Raw genomic sequence first — 16,390 nt, forward strand, 5'->3', positions numbered from 1 at the left:
CCCTGTGAGGTGCGGAGATGCCCACCAGTGGTGCTCATGTTGGAGCAGGACTTGGAGTTTGGGTGTGAGACGCAGGCAGGTGGGGCAAGAAGGGTGGGATGGGATGGGAGGCTCCAGACCTGCCTCGTCTGCAGCCTCTAGGCGCTGCTGTGGACCAGCTGGGTTAGTAATCGTCCAGGTCCTGAGTAAGAACAGTGCAGAATGAAGAAATAAACTCAGAGAGAAAAAGGATGGAATCAGGAGGCCTCTTTGCAGCGGCCAAGATTGCTTGCAAGAGCGAGTCTCCGCCCCCAAACCACTTTATTTATAGGGCAGAGCAAAATCATTAGCAAATCAAAGAGATCTCTGATACAAAGTCACATTTCCAAGGTAACCCAAGAAATCTCTCAAGTGCAGAAAACCCTCCACCCTGCATAACTGCGATCAGCCAACATCAGAACAAACAAGAGTGAGAAGAAGGGCATGTAAATTGCTTCTAGCTACTTAAGCAAGCAAGTGAAGTGGAGAGATAGGACGAATACAAACACTCAGCTTCATAGCCAACATGGAGGTGTGGGGAAGAACTTCGCCTTTGGCTAAGCCTGAACTGCGAGGGCTTTGCCAGTGTGCAGTCTCCCACAGACGCCTGGGTTTATTCATTGTAGGTGCATTGCAAGTCCTGCACTCGGTTTGAGTCTGTGGCAGTAGTCCTAGGTGTCTGCTGTGCCCTTGGCAGACGGAGACGAAGGTCAGGCTGGACATGCTGGGCAAAGGCTGTGGTTTTCCGCAGTGAAAGTCCCTTTCCTACAGGCTTCCTAACAAGTGCCTGGCTGGGCCGCTACCAGAGCATCCTGCCAGCAGAAAGGAGAGAGGAGAAGTCAGCAGTCTGTGTGTTCTCGGTCTGCCTGTGACATCCACGTGGCGTTCCTCGCGGTTCTGATTACATGTGTATCCCCGGGGAGAGCATCATAGACAGCTGGGTTCAGAGTCACAACCGAGTCCTCTGCTTAAATCAGCCCGTTTTAATCCAGATGGCATCTATCAGCTGTCTATCGACTGATATTTAATCTGCCTCGTTGTTCTGATTAAATACTGGACAAAACTTGTCGATTACAGGCAAGTATCTAGTGTTTTCTTTGCGTTTGTGTGTGCTGGATGTATCTATTAATTTGTTTTAAGTAGCGTTATCTTTTCTTGCAGCAGGACATTTTCCTACATTAGCAAAGCCTTTTTGCCCCAACTGAGTGTTTGGAGAGCTGTGTCATTAATAGGATTATGAAAAGGAAAAGATGATTTAATATTATTGAGAGGCTGCGGAACGCCAAGTTGCCAATGTGTTGGAATGACCCAACTGGAAATGAATGTTAGAGGGCTTAGGGTAAAGGTCAGCCGAATGCAGATAGTATTTCATTTTAATTCGCTCCAGTCCCCACTGTGTGACGGTGCCTTGACAAGTGAGGACTTCACAACCCGCCCCTGGTCCCCTGTAAATGTCAGCAGAGTGTCCAGTCATAAAGACAAAACCCAGACGAAGAGAAGAGTCAGACGGAGACTCTGGTCACAGGCACCGTCTTTGTATACTGATCCTGTTCCTGAATTCTGCAGTGGTTTTCCTTACATTCTTAATTACCTTTACTTTTTTTTTTTCCTGAAAAAAGGGCCATTTTGCTTGAAGTGCTTTGTGGACCAATCCTTTCCAGGGAGGACAGCCGCCTGTTCTGAGCACACAGTGTCAGTCACCAGGTTTTCCAAAGGCTGTCATTTAAGCAAACTGAAAGCATTTGTTTCTAACTTGCTCTTTGGCCAAAAGTCTGGAAAAGGGTGGATGACACAGAAATGTGGGCCAATCGCTGTGAGGGCTCACAAATTTTTTTTAAATTACTTGTTCTGATTCTGTTCCAAGCTGGCTTATAGCTTGATGTTGCTGCCTGCGTCTTCCAACCCTTACATTGTCGGGTGATGACTCTGGTTCAGCCCTTCCCCACCCTTTGTCCTTGGCCAGATTGATGACAGAACTAGAAAGATAAAGATGTTGTTAGGTGGGCCCTCGCGGCTCCTTCGGGCCGGGGGAAACTTCAGTCGGGGGCTGCTTTCCCAGTGCTTCCATTCTCAGAGCTTGGAAGATGGTTTCCGGGATCGAGCCACATTCTGTTTGGTAGGAATGGGACTTTGCCCCTGAAGTTTAATTAGAGCTCAGGTTTCTTTCCAACGCTGATGCAACGTTTAAGCAGATCTTCCCATTAACCACAGAGGGAAATTTTTTTTTTTTTTGCTTTTTTAAAAATTTTTTTATTTTTCTAAAGCTGGAAACGGGGAGAGACAGTCAGACAGACTCCCGCATGCGCCCGACTGGGATCCATCCGGCACGCCCACCAGGGGGCGATGCTCTGCCCCTCTGGGGCGTCGCTCTGCTGCTACCAGAGCCACTCTAGCGCCTGGGACAGAGGCCAAGGAGCCATCCCCAGCGCCCGGGCCATCTTTGCTCCAATGGAGCCTTGGCTGCGGGAGGGGAAGAGAGAGACAGAGAGGAAGGAGAGGGGGAGGGGTGGAGAAGCAGATGGGCGCTTCTCCTGTGTGCCCTGGCCGGGAATCGAACCCGGGACTTCTGCACGCCAGGCTGACACTCTACCACTGAGCCAACCGGCCAGGGCCCCACAGAGGGAATTTTATCTGACAGCTTTGTGTGCTAGAATCATTTGAAGTGCAAACAAACAGAAAGTTCCTGGCATGTACAGGCACAGAGACTAAGTGACCAGATGGATTCTGGGTGGGTGGACTGTGTCCGGAGCTGAGGCAGGGTGGTCAGCTGCCCAGGGGCCAGTGGGTGAGCCCACATGGGGACAGGGGAGTGTCCAGCTGTCTTTGTACGTGGTCAGCACAACACAGCAGGGTCTAGTGCATTAATGGCTGTTGTGAACTGGTAACAAGTTTAATTTTAGAATATGCTTTAAATGCAGAGCTTTTATAACTTTGTCGGCACTATCAGCACTTCCAATTAGACACGATCTCAAAGTCAACATGGCCGGGGCCCGACTCATCATCTAAGCCCACCCTATACTCTGTGATATGGACAGCAGCCCCGCCCACACTGTCCACCTTCAGCAGTGTCACCTTGTCTGTACCCTGGACTGCCCCACGCCAAGCTCCTGCCCTCTCTCACCTGGACCACAGACGGCACTGCCCTCCTCGCTGGCTTGCTGTGGGCATCCTTGCCTGCAGATAGACTCTCCACCCTCCCTAGGGTCCCTGTGATATCCGAGTGCGACGGGGCCACGGTTCCTTGGCGTGTTCTGCCCTGCCTCCCAACCCTCCTCGGCCTGGCGTCCCCGGGGGGCTCCCTGGACCCCAGCTGCACTGGCTTGAAAATCCTCCTCAGATGACGTTAGCTCCCACCCCTGCTCACTGTCTCTTCCTCACCCTCCTATCTGGGCTCACACATCCCTTCCCCCGAGAAGCTGGCTCAATCCTTGGCTTGACATACTCTTTCTAGCAGTTGTCTGTCTGTATTCTTGACGTGTGAGATGATTGGCATCTGTCTCCCACTGGACCCCAGGGGTGGAGGGGTCCTGTCTGTGTTTGGCTCACTGCTCTGTCCCTGTACAGGGCTGGCAGATAGGAGTGACTGGGCAGAGCGTCCTAGACGGGGCACCGTGCTCAGCACTCGTCCCGAGCAGACCATGACCGCAGGAAACGCCGTCTCGAAGGGTTTAGTGGTCACATGAAAGTTTAAAATCTCAACCTGAGTAAGGTGGTGCTCTAACCTGTGCCGGTCTCCTAGGCTGCTGTCACAGACAACCACAAACTGCGAGTTTGAAGCAGCAGAGACATGTGGTCTGACAGCCCTGGAGTCCAGAAGTCAGAAACCAAGCTGTCGAGGACCCTGGTCCTCCTGCGGGCGGGCTGGGAGATGGTCCCTGTGCCCCCTCTGCCTTCTGGGGTTCTGGGCGTGTCACTCCATCCCCACAGGAAATCCTCCTTCAGAGCCTCATGCCTCCCTCCGCCTTTCCTTAGTGAGGACACTGTTGCTGGGCGGAAGCCGCACACAGACAGCCCGCAGCGATCCCATCCCAAAGCCCACAACCTAATTCCATGGGTGAAGACCCCTTTCCATTCACCCCGCAGGTCCTAGGGGACAGAGCTTTTTAAAATAAACTGCACCCGCACTTCTCGCTGGCAGGTGAAATGGCTCCAGCAGCAGCAGGTGAAGCGCAGGGTGAAGAGACAGGTGCGCGATGACCCCCAGGCCCTGTATTTCAACGACCCCATCTGGTCCAACATGTGGTACATGGTGAGTTCCGGGCGCTCGCTGTGCCCATATTCCTGGGACGGGTCAAACTCCCCCAACGAAGCTAAATTCTCACTGGAACTCCAAACAGACACACATCATCCGGGGTGTAATCTACAACCTCACTCCGGGATACACAGGCTTTCTTGTGTTATTTCTTTTTAATGATAAGTATGTCCCAGGGTGGGCTCCCCGGACAGGAAAACAGTGTGATGAGGCCTGCAGGGCGGCCCGGTGGTGACACTGAGCCCCTCCCCCAAAGAGAGGTGGCATCCTAGGAGACTGTGGACCATCTCAGTGCAGGAAGAGCATGCGGAGCCCTGCCTGTTCACTCCCCCGGAGACGGAGACGGGGACGGGGAAGGAAGAACACTTCAGCTGGGGCTGCGGGGGCTGCAGGCTAGGTTGGCCCTGGTCCCATTGTCCCTGTGTCGTCTGCGCCTGCAGCACTGCGGGGACAAGAACAGCCGCTGTCGGTCAGAGATGAACGTGCAGGCAGCGTGGAAGAGAGGCTACACGGGGAAGAACGTGGTGGTCACCATCCTGGATGACGGCATAGAGAGGAACCACCCCGACCTGGCCCTGAACTACGTAAGTTCAGCCTTGGGGCTGACGGGCTCGCCCGGCCCATCGGCCAGTAAGCACAGGTGACCCTTGACCTGCACAGGGTGGGGGACTGCGCAGGTCCCCCTGAACACAGGTTTGTCTTTTCAACGACTAGTGTAATCGTATTTTCTCTTCTTTATGGTGTTCTTAATAACTTTCTTTTCTCTAGATTACTTTGTTGTAAGAATACAGTAGGTAATGTACATGAATAGGAAATATGTTTGTCACATACTCGGGCAGCAGTAAGCTGATAGTTCTGCAGTTTTGGGGTGGAGTCAGAAGGTACGCATGGGCGTTCGATGAGGTGGGGTCCGTGCCCCTACACCCACGTTGTGCAGGGGCCAGCTGTACAGACTCGGACGACAAGGTGAATTTTCCCTCTCACCACAGTAGGCAGGACAGGTAACCATGCTGGCACGGGAGAGCAGCTGCCTGAGGGGTTTGTCCACATGCTTGAGCAGTCACACATACTTCTAGGAGACACGTCGGACCAGCACTAACAACACAAAGCATCACAGGGTTAGGACATGAGCTCTGGACCCAAGCTAGCTGGGTGCCCTGCCTGGCTCTGGGACGAGACCTTGGGCAAATCGCGTCCCCTCTCTGGGTCCCAGACTCACAATCTGGAAAGTGAGGTTACTGTGGGGCTGCTGCCCTGTGGAGCTGTTGTGAGGGTTTGGTGTGTTCTTCTGTGCTAAGAGGAGAACCTGGCACGTAGTGAATACGGTGAGCCTTTCAATATACTGAGGCACGTGGAGCCTAGCGATGGCTCCTCCCATTATATCACACCTGCCTGGCAGACGACTCGGCAGCCCTTAGAAATGATGGCTTTGAAGCCTCTGTCTACAGCACCAGAGAGCTTTCGTGATGTTTCACATGGAAGATGTAACTACGTGATTCCAAGTATAGAAACAAACAGATATGTGTTTAAAATGTAACATCAAGGAAATCTCGACACCTGCTACAACCTGGACAAGCCTCCAGAACATCGTGCTGAGTGAGACGAGCCAGTCCCAGGAGGACAAACTCCAACTGGTCCCACTCATACGAGGCCCATCGAGCAGTCACGTTCACAGAAACAGAGCAAAGAGTGGAGGTCCCTGGGTGCTGGGGGAGGGGAGGAGGGGGCTTGGGTGTCTGATGGGTACAGAGTCTCTCTTCTGCGAGATGCCAAGAGCTCCGAGGACAGATAGTAGCAATGGTGGCTCAACAGTGTGAACGCACTTAGTGCCACAGAGCTGTGTCCTTGAAAATGGTTAGGACGCTAAATTTTGTTTGGTGCGTTTTAACACCAACAAAAACATAGCATTAAGTATATGGAGGGTGTGTTGTAGAATTATGCACCTGAAACCTACATAATTTTATCAACCAGTGACACCCCAATAAATTCAATTAAAAAGTTTTAAAAAAGCATACACACACACAAGGTGACAGCGACAGTGACCGAGTACCAAGTGCATGTGCTTCCTCCAGCGCGTTCAGGGTGGTATGGCCGCAGTCGCCTTCCATTTCTAGTCGAGGCAGAATGAGGGTTTAGAACGGGTTGGTTGTATCCGCGCTCCTCTGCTCACTGAGATTTCATTTCTCAGGACCCCTATGCAAGTTACGACGTCAATGGAAATGATTATGACCCGTCTCCACGATACGACGCCAGCAATGAGAACAAGTATGTCCCACGGTCCCCTCTGTGCTCCTCCCTGCCCCACCCCCTGCTAAGCCCACAGAGGAACACTTGAGAGCCGATGGGTTGCGGGTTCTGAGAACGTAGCCTCGTCCTTCGCGGTGTCAGCCCTGTAGGTCAGCTAGAAGTAGAGATTCGATCCGTACTGTTGTTTCCAACCTTGTCAGAATGTTTTAACAGGATAACCCTTAAATCCCGTGGTCAGCACGACCGGCTGAGGCTGGACATCGGTGTGGCTGTGGGGGCCCAGGGACTACATGCCTGGTGTTCTGACTGTGACCTGGGGAGGGAGGCAGAAGGGGTGTGGGCGATGCTGGAGGGGTCTGGGCTCCAGTCCCCAACCCACGCCCCTGGCTGTGTGGCTTTGTGTTGGGTCATCTTACTGAGCCTGTGTCCTAGGGACTTTCCCGTGGACAGGATGCTGCCAGCCTCCTAGGACCGGGTGGGTGCAGGCAGAGAACGCTGTCCACACCACTCTGCAGATGCGGCGGGGGGAGGGGTGATGCAGGATGTCGGGGGGCTGGTGCACTGTCCATGGTGACTCTGGGGTTGGGTCCAGGTTCTCAAACTGTCCTGGGACTTTTTTACTGTGTCCTGCCTGTCTTTGTTAGCATGTCCCATGTCCTTAGCTATTAGCATTCTTGCAAAAATATTTCAAGGAAAAGAATAAAAGCCCTTTCTTCCTTCCCCACAGCCGACACGATGCTGGATAAGGTGTGTCCCCTCAGCTTAGCAGTTCAGTTTCCAGCTGATTCGATTCTGAGGTGTAGATGTGGTGCCCACACAGCGCTGTGCGGGGAGGCTCGGTGGCTGACATGCTGACACCGGCCACAGAGGCCCTGGGGGCTGTCGTGCTGCCTCACTCTCCAGGGTGCCCTTCCTGCTCAGCAGGGAGCATGCCAGGGGTGCAGGGCGCCTCATTTCCCAGCTGCTTGTCCACAGGGCCAGGAGAAATGATCCAGAAACCACCCAGTGACCCTTGAAGGCTAGGATTAATCCTGGGTGAGACATTGAGCTCCTTGACTCCGTGAACAGCCCAGTCACGGGCTGTGAGAGTCCCAGGGAAGGATGGATGACCCTTCCAGGGGCCAGCACACAGGCCCGGGGCTATTTTTAAAGGTGGTTTTAGATTTACATCAATGATTCCAGTCCCCTGGGGAGGCTTCTCAAAGAGGCGCTGTTTAAACTTGCCCATGTTTTGGCCCCTGCGGGAGGCACTGACCCAGTGCAGAGCAGTGGGTAATGGGGTCATTCTGGGGAAAGCAGTTTGTTTTCCTGGTAATTTCTTCCTCGTCCCGTACTGCTGCTGGGCGCTGGGCTCAGAGCCTTTCCCTGCGGCACCGGCTGCTCTGGCGTGGGGGCGGTGAGAGGGCCGTCCGGGGGACAGGGCGGTCGGTGCCTCGCACACGACGTGGGTGCTGGGGTTGTTCCTCCCCCCGTCCCGCCGGCCACCAGGTGTGGACACTGCACCTGCACTGGGCTGTGGTCACCAGGTGTGGACACTGCACCTGCACTGGGCTGTGGTCACCAGGTGTGGACACTGCACCTGCACTGGGTTGTGGTCACCAGGTGTGGACACTGCACCTGCACTGGGTTGTGGTCACCAGGTGTGGACACTGCACCTGCACTGGGCTGTGGTCACCAGGTGTGGACACTGCACCTGCACTGGGTTGTGGTCACCAGGTGTGGACACTGCACCTGCACTGGGCTGTGGTCACCAGGTGTGGACACTGCACCTGCACTGGGCTGTGGTCACCAGGTGTGGACACTGCACCTGCACTGGGTTGTGGTCACCAGGTGTGGACACTGCACCTGCACTGGGCTGTGGTCACCAGGTGTGGACACTGCACCTGCACTGGGCTGTGGTCACCAGGTGTGGACACTGCACCTGCACTGGGCTGTGGTCACCAGGTGTGGACACTGCACCTGCACTGGGCTGTGGTCACCAGGTGTGGACACTGCACCTGCACTGGGTTGTGGTCACCAGGTGTGGACACTGCACCTGCACTGGGTTGTGGTCACCAGGTGTGGACACTGCACCTGCACTGGGTTGTGGTCACCAGGTGTGGACACTGCACCTGCACTGGGCTGTGGTCACCAGGTGTGGACACTGCACCTGCACTGGGCTGTGGTCACCAGAACGTGGGTTTGGGAGGAGGGAAACGGGCCCTGGCAGAGCGGCCCCGTGCTCCTCCTGGTGGGGGGAGGAGAGACAGCCCCCGAGGGGAAGGTGGTGGGCGCCTTAGCCCACCTGAGGTCTGACGGTCAGGACTGCCCAGCTGTGCGGGGCCCCGTGTGCTGCTCCCCGCCCAGGTCGTGAGCACCGGAGGCACAGGAAGGAGGCCCTCGAGTGTTCCTGGGCACAGGGATGAGGGGCTCTTCCTGAACGAGACCTGAGCCGTGCGCCGGATGCGCCCAAATTGCTGGCCGAGTCCTCACGTCGCTTTCCTTCGTTTCAGGCACGGCACGCGCTGTGCCGGGGAAGTGGCCGCCTCGGCCAACAACTCCTACTGCATTGTGGGCATCGCGTACAACGCCAAGATAGGAGGTGAGGTGCAGCACGCAGCCCGGAGCTCTGCGGGGTGGCTAAAGGCATGGTGGGGTGTGAAGCCTGCTGCCCTGGAGCCCAGCCTGGCAGCCCCCACCCAACGGGGCCCCGAGGTGGAGGGATTGCTCACGGCTTTGCCTGAAAAGCACTCTGTTTAATACGTTTGGTCGCTGAGTCACCACTGTCCGCCAGACCACTTCTGAAAGGGCAGTGGGTTTCTCCTCTCTCCTGCCGGCCCTCAGCTGCAGCCAGAGAACTTTTGTCACAGGTCCCCCAGATGTGCCTGGGCTTGTGGCATTCTCACAGCCCCTGGGCCTCTCCCTGCCTCTCCTCTTGGCTCAGTCCACCCATGGCTGTGGTCAGCTCACCCTATGGTGCTTCACAAAGGGCTCCCTGAATCTAGCTGCCCCCCATCGTTCCCCAGAGGGGTTCAGGCCCCTGTGAGGAGCAGCGCCCAACCCCGGCTGTCCCTGGTCCTGTTGCTTAGCATCTCCATTTGTGAGTCAAGCTCCCCTTGCAGGATGGGGCGTCAGAGCAGAGTCACAGGTCTCCTGTCCCCCTCAAGCCTGGCAGTTTGACAGCTCACACTGGCAGAATGTCGCCAGGTGCTCTGCTGAGCCTGTTGGTGCTCATGGTTGAGCTGGGGCCTGAGCAGGTGCAGGCTGTGGGCACGAATGATCCTCGGAGGTTCACGTAGCTCGGGCCACTGCTGTCCTCCCCAGGACTCTGTCTCTCAGCTTTAAATCACTCCTGCTCACTCAGATGGGCACGCTGGGTGCCCCCTCCCCCAGGCACTGCCTCCTCTGTGCTCTGCCCTGTGGGCTGGCTGCATCCCATCAGCTCTGCTGTTAGCACTGTAGGGTAGGGAGGTGAGTCCAAGGGTCCCTGGTCACCCACTCCTTGAAGAACTCGAGTTTTGAAAAGCAGGTCCCCAGCTTTGACTGAATTAGGACTCTGCCTGCCCGTTCCCTTGGAAACCTCTGAGGTAGCTGGGACCCGTAGCCTGAAGCAGCAATCCCTGCCAAGGGCGTGTCCTGCAGACGAATCAGGAGACTGCCAGCTGGCCTTGCTCCTTCATGGTCAGTCCCTTTACACCAGGGGTCCCCAAACTTTTTACACGGGGGGCCAGTTCACTGTCCCTCAGACCATTGGAGGGCCAGACTATAAAAAAAACTATGAATAAATCCCTATGCACACCGCACATATCTTATTTTAAAGTAAAAAAACAAAACGGGAACAAATACAATATTTAAAATAAAGAACAAGTAAATTTAAATCAACAAACTGACCAGTATTTCAATGGGAACTATGCTCCTCTCACTGACCATCAATGAAAGAGGTGCCCCTTCTGAAAGTGCGGCGGGGGCAGGAAAAATGCCCTCAGGCCGCATGAGGCCCGCGGGCCATAGTTTGGGGACCCCTGCTTTACACAGAGGTGTGCAAGTTCTGACTGGAGCTTGTGGTGAGAGGAGACGCCTGAGAGGTCTCCCTGGGCACCAACCTCATGCCCAGCGCCCTCGGGCTGTGTGTCCTTGGAGAGCTGGTGTCACCTCTCTGAGCAATGGTGAAAGCAGTGGCTCAGGGCTCCGTCCTCAGGGAGCCTCTGAGCAGACTGGGTTTCTGTCCCTCCCGCCGAAACTCTCAGAGGGAAGATAAACTCGGTTTCTGTGGCTCTGAGTGAGGAGTAAGCCCCACCTTTGGGGTGTTCGAGCCGTGCTCCGCAGTGTCCCCTGGCCGGGCTGCATGGATGTGATCTGGGGTCTGTGGGAACTGCAGACTCTAGCCCCCAGCCCAGACCCGCTGAGTCGGAATTGCACTCTGACAGGATCCTCAGACTGGTGGCCGATGGGGACGTGCTGGTTCAGAGACTCCGGGGACAGGCAGGTGGGTTGCACCTGCATGTGGACGGTGATGAGAAGTTCGTGGGGTGACAGCTGACAAGCCTCCTGGGAAAGCCCAGGATGAGTGGGCTGGTTCTCACTGGACTTTCTGTGTACGCCGCACTGGGGTCCACCCACGTTCCCCAGATTCTAGAGAGAACACTCTACCACCAGGGCCCCGGGACAGGAATACTTCTAAGTGAATGTATTTCATGTCTGTGAGCACAAACGGCATGTGTAGCACCGAGCGAGCCCCTCCCCCGGGGGGGGGGGCGGGCAAATCCCGGGGCCTCCAGGAGCTCAGTGTGTCGGAATGGTGCTACCGGGAAGGCAGCACAGGACCGAGGACTGCGTGGCAGAATGGACGTGTGACGGCCACGGGTGCACAGCTGCTGGGCACAGCCTCACCCTCTCCGCACAGGCTGTCACCTGTCCCGGCCACCCCAGGACGGGGTCCCTGTAACAGCCTCCCCCGGTGAGTGTGCTGGCCGCAGCACAGAGTTTCTCTGGGATATTCCTGGAGCTGACCGGCAGACACACCTTGTTATGTGTGTAATTCTAATTCTTTTTGTTTTGTTGTATCCAATCTGTTCATATCATCCGTTGACTTTTTTTTTTTAACTTTCGTATTTTGTGTTTTTCTGTCCAATGATTCACATTTGGCTTTTTCTTTTACACTTTTTCCAAGTCTTTCCTGAGATTCCCTTTTTTCTATCTTTTATTTTAGAATCCTTAACATATTTATGAGTTACTTTAAAATATGTTGCACTAATTTGGATATCTAGGGCATTTGTGGGTATATTTCCAGTGATTGATGTTTCTTTTTTACAGTGGGTCCTCTAGTCCTCTGTGTCTGCACATGTCTAGTGATTCTTTGTTGCACACTAGACATCTGTGTGCTGCCTGTGAGGACTGTGGGCTCTCTTATCTTTGTCTGGGTGCTGTTGGTTCATGTTCTAGCAGTCATTTCAGTTTGGCGGCTTGATTATGCATTTTTCTCTGGTTGATCTCTTTCAGATTTACCCTTTGCCTTAGAGAAAATCCTGTAGCCCAAGTGCCTTTTGCCCTTAGATCGTGATCTTAGAGGTATTTCAATGAAGAGAATGAAATGTTTACCCAAATCTCTTAATTTGGCAAAGACTCAGGCTCCAGCAGCTGAAGAATCTGCTTAGCTCGTTCAGCCTGCAGCTGTTCTTTTCCTCCTGGACTTCGTAGTTTTGTCCACGGGTCAACCAAGTATTTAATTTTTATTATTTATTCATTTTAGAGAGGATAGGGAGAGAGAGAGAGAGAGAGAGAGAGAGAGAGAGAGAGAGAGAGAGAGAGAGAGGAGGGACAGAGAGAGAAGGGGGAGGAGCTGGAAGCATCAACTCCCATATGTGCCTTGACCAGGCAAGCCCAGGGTTTTGAACCGGCGACCTCAGCATTCCAGGTCGATGCTTTATCCACTGCGCCACCACAGGTCAGGCCTCAACCAAGTATTTGAGGGGAGTATGTAAGTCCTCTCTGTAGCTCTCTCCTGTCTGAGACTCCCTCTGTTTCCAGCTGCCCTAGCCATCCTTATCTCCATCCCAGAGGGTAGAATTGCTCTTTCCTGCTGGAGCCGTGGCCTGTCAGTACCAAGAGAGACAGGAGTCCTCAGAGAAGAACTCACAGCATCCCAGCTCACGCCCCGTGTGGTTCCGGTTCCCTTCCTTCAAGAACCGAATCCCCGGCTTGGCTCTGCCGTCTTCTGGCTGCTTCCCAATGATCTTAAAAAGTCGTGGTTTTTAAATCAAGATTTTGTCCAGAGTTTATTACCTTTAGATTGGTCCGTGTGCTAGAAACTACTCTGCCTCATCAGAACTACAATGTTTGGTTTCTATTTCTTTACCGAATAGATGGTGAGTTAGTTATCTGTGGCTGCCAGACTGTTCTTCCAAAACGCAGCTGCTGAAAACGGCATTGTCACCTAGCCCAGATGGCAGCTGAGCTGAGTGACCTGGCTCAGGGGTCTCATGGGGGCGCCATCTAGCTGCTGGGTATGACTGTAGTCTGGAGGCTTCACTGGGGCCCTAATCAGGTAAGGTGAGTCACTCATTTGGCTGCTAGTTGGAGTCCTCAGTTCCTTGCGGGCTCTTGGCAGGAGGCCTGCTCCTCACCATGTGTCCCTGTGTGTAGTGTTCCTCGGACATGGGCGCTGGCTTCCCTCATTGCAGCCACTGCAAGAGAGAACAAGGAGGAAGCAGCAATGTGTTTTGTGGCCTCATCTTAGAAGTCGCAAACCTTCATTTCAGTCATACTCTGTTTTTTATAAACAGATTCTTAAGTCTAACATACACTTGTGGGAGAGAGAGAACTTAGGCTGCACCTTTTGAATGGAAAGGTTTCAAAGAATTTGTGGAGGTAGTTTAAAATCACCACAGATGTGTTCTTAAAATTCTGAGTGCCTATTTATACCAGTGAAAATAGGAATCACCACACTTACCAAGTACCCATCTGACAATAGGCCCTGAACCAAGGCCTCTGTGTGTGTGTTTTATACCACGTGCACCAAAGACCATGTCACAGGCCTGGATCTTAGCCGCATTTCACAAATGAGGGCCTGAGAGGTTCATAACTTCCCCAATATCAAAGCAAACTGACTCCAGAGCCCAAGCTTGGAACCTCCATCCTCACAGAAACTTTTCAACCGTATATGCGGATGGATGGGTGTGGTATTATTTTATTAACATTTGATCATACTCAACTTGTGTTTTGTAAAATATCTTGTTTAATTTTATGAAAACTTCACACAAGAGGAACTAAGTCAAACTAAGTAATTGCTGAATTTCAGATTTAATTCCATGTTTAATTTTATTTGTTTAATGTTTGATTTTATGCTTCATTTACTTGATTTATGGGACTGCAAACTTTAATAAGTTGAAATGAAGGCATTGCTGAATTTCATATAAATATTTCCTTGTAATGAGTTATCTTTTTTAGATTTTTTTTATTTATTCACTTTTAGAGAGAGAGGAGAGAAAGAGAGAGAGAAGGGAGGAGGAGCAGGAAGCATCAACTCCCATACGTGGCAAGCCCAGGGTTTCGAAACAGCGACCTCGGTGTTCCAGGTCAACACTACATCTGCTGCACCACCACAGGCCAGGCTATCATGAGATATTTTTTTCAACCATTCTTCCAAGACTATTAAAAAAAAAGGACCCGAGATGATGAAACCCTGTAAGAGGCCAGGGTGACTTACTTTGCTTGTAACTCGTGTTACCCGCATAGTGGGTCACTTCAGCCTGTAGTCGTCACCTCGTCCCCGCACACCGGTTTCAACTGTTTGTTTGTTTGCACCTAGTCATTGTCCCATAGTAGCTGTCTGTCACAGCGATGCTCACAGTCGTTCCCGGCACAGTCCTCTTCCTGCGCCTTTATTCTGGTCCGTCTTTTAGCTCACTGGATTTCATCACCAGTAACTTTTCCAGGGAAGGGGGATGGATGCTGTGGGTCCTGAGTTTTTCATTTCGGGGAGTGTCACGGTCTTACAGAACTTGGTAGACACTGCACTTCTGTCCCCTGCATTCAGTGTTGCTTGGAACAGTGTGGGGCCAGCCTGGTTTCTTCCCTTGTAGGTGACTGGACATTTTGGCTTTGATAGAATTCTTCCTTCAGCCTCAAGCCCACTGGCTTTGTGGGGCCGGATCTGGGTGAGGATTCTTTTATAGCTGCTGTTCTTGGGATTTGGTGTACTTGACAATATCTGTTTTGTTTTGTTGTTTTTATTATAATTTCAGGCAAATTTTCTTCTTATGTTCTGAGTATTTATAGTTCCATATGTTCAGTTCTTTTCTTCATGGGACCCACTTAGACACATATGGGATTTCTGTCTCTCTTCCTAGTCGCATGTGTACCTTCTGTTCCTCTTCCCTTTATTTCTCCTTCATCTTCCTCCAGCCTGCCCTCCACGTCCCGGGCAGTTTCACCAGTGTCTTCTTTTCCTAGAGAAAACTCTCGTGGCACTGATTTCTAAAACTGTTTAATTTTCTCCCCATTGAGGGCGCTTTCTTTTGACTTGTGATCTCCTCATTGAACCAAGAGCTCTTGCCTTGCAGAGAAGTCATATTTTTGGCACACTTTGGGTTTCTTGGAGAAATGTTTATACGCAGCCCTGTCTTGCCCTGGCTCTGCCCCCTTTCCCTTGTTGCTTGCAGCCTCGTTGCAGAGATGACAGGCGGCCACTTCCTGGCCATTCCTAATGGCGGCTGGAGAGGGAGGGAGGACTCTCCAGGCCAGTGTGACTGTCACACACGGGGCAGAGGCTGGGCTGCAGGTCCCCTGGACTTGAGTTTGTGGACCCGGATTCTTCTTTCCTGCCTGTTTAGTAGTTTAGGGGTGACCAAGTAGTTACTTACCAAGTAACCTAGCATGAATTGATCTCATGCTGACCACATGGGCCCGGGGCAGCTCTGAGTGTCACTCACCTTTTCTCCTCTGACACCACCATCACAGAACCCGCCTCTTCTTACAGAGATGGTGTGTCTGTGTCATTTCTGGTCAGAACCCCGTTTCTAAAATAGTGGGCACTGAGGTGGCTTTTTTCCTTTTGCCGTAAAGACAATGCAGTGTGGTGAAGTGACAAACGCGCCCCACCCCAATCATATGGCCCGGAGGTGAGTCACCTGTGTCATGGAGAAATTACTGCAGAGGTGTGTCATCTTTGTTATTTTCAGAGAGGAGAGTGGGGTGCACCTGTGTGTTTTACTGGAAGTTCCTACATTTTAGGGAAATTTTAATTTTTTATGATGTTTTAGAGCTGAACATTGAGGATTTATTCCCCTTTTCTAAATATTTCGATAAAAATCTACATAACAATGTCAGCTCTGTTAGTGTTCCCCTGTGACTCCTGGGCTTAGGACCTTGCTTGCTTAGAAGTGTCCAAGAGAAGTAAATTTGTTCTGTATTCCCTCTCCACACTTGGCTTTGTAAGAACAGTTCGTCTCAAAACTTTTATGGTTTTGTCTTTTCTATTTAGGTATTTAACTCACATGGATCACTCTAAGAACATTTTGCCTTGTCTTAGATTCTGAAGATAGTCTGTGCTTTTTTCTAAAGGTTTTATTGTTTTATGTTCCACATTTTGAGTTTTATTTTGAGAAATGCATTTTGAGTGAATATTGTATAAAATGTGAAGCTGAAGTCAAGGTTCTTAGTTTTGAGTTTAGTTTAGTTTTGTTTGGCTGTGGTGTCCAGCGCCCCAGCACCGTTTGCTGAAATGCCGCTTCTTCCAGTTGAGCTGCTTTTGAGCTTCTGTCTGATTGGGTGTCCCAACCCCCCACGCCCTATGTGACAGGCTTTCAGGGTGCCCGGTGCCACCCCGGCCGGAGCAGAACTGCTCTGTCTGGGAAGCCCACCACCAGCACGTGAATGCTTCTCCTCTGTAACTTT

The 16,390-nt window shown here is 52.3% G+C and overlaps 1 protein-coding gene across 3 annotated transcripts in view; it reads left to right on the top strand.

Moving 5' to 3' along the window:
* PCSK6 (proprotein convertase subtilisin/kexin type 6) overlaps positions 1-16,390 on the top strand; it is a 104,730-nt gene that overhangs the window by 33,769 nt on the left and 54,571 nt on the right. For all 3 annotated transcript variants that reach the window (XM_066354716.1, XM_066354715.1, XM_066354717.1), the window contains exons 3-6: positions 4,157-4,267; positions 4,711-4,854; positions 6,459-6,535; positions 9,010-9,098. In XM_066354716.1, coding sequence (XP_066210813.1) covers positions 4,157-4,267; positions 4,711-4,854; positions 6,459-6,535; positions 9,010-9,098 — 421 coding nt within the window. The remainder of the gene's footprint in view (positions 1-4,156; positions 4,268-4,710; positions 4,855-6,458; positions 6,536-9,009; positions 9,099-16,390) is intronic.

This window comes from Saccopteryx leptura, chromosome 13 (assembly GCF_036850995.1).
Source record: "Saccopteryx leptura isolate mSacLep1 chromosome 13, mSacLep1_pri_phased_curated, whole genome shotgun sequence".
In the NCBI taxonomy this organism is placed as follows: domain Eukaryota; kingdom Metazoa; phylum Chordata; class Mammalia; order Chiroptera; family Emballonuridae; genus Saccopteryx; species Saccopteryx leptura.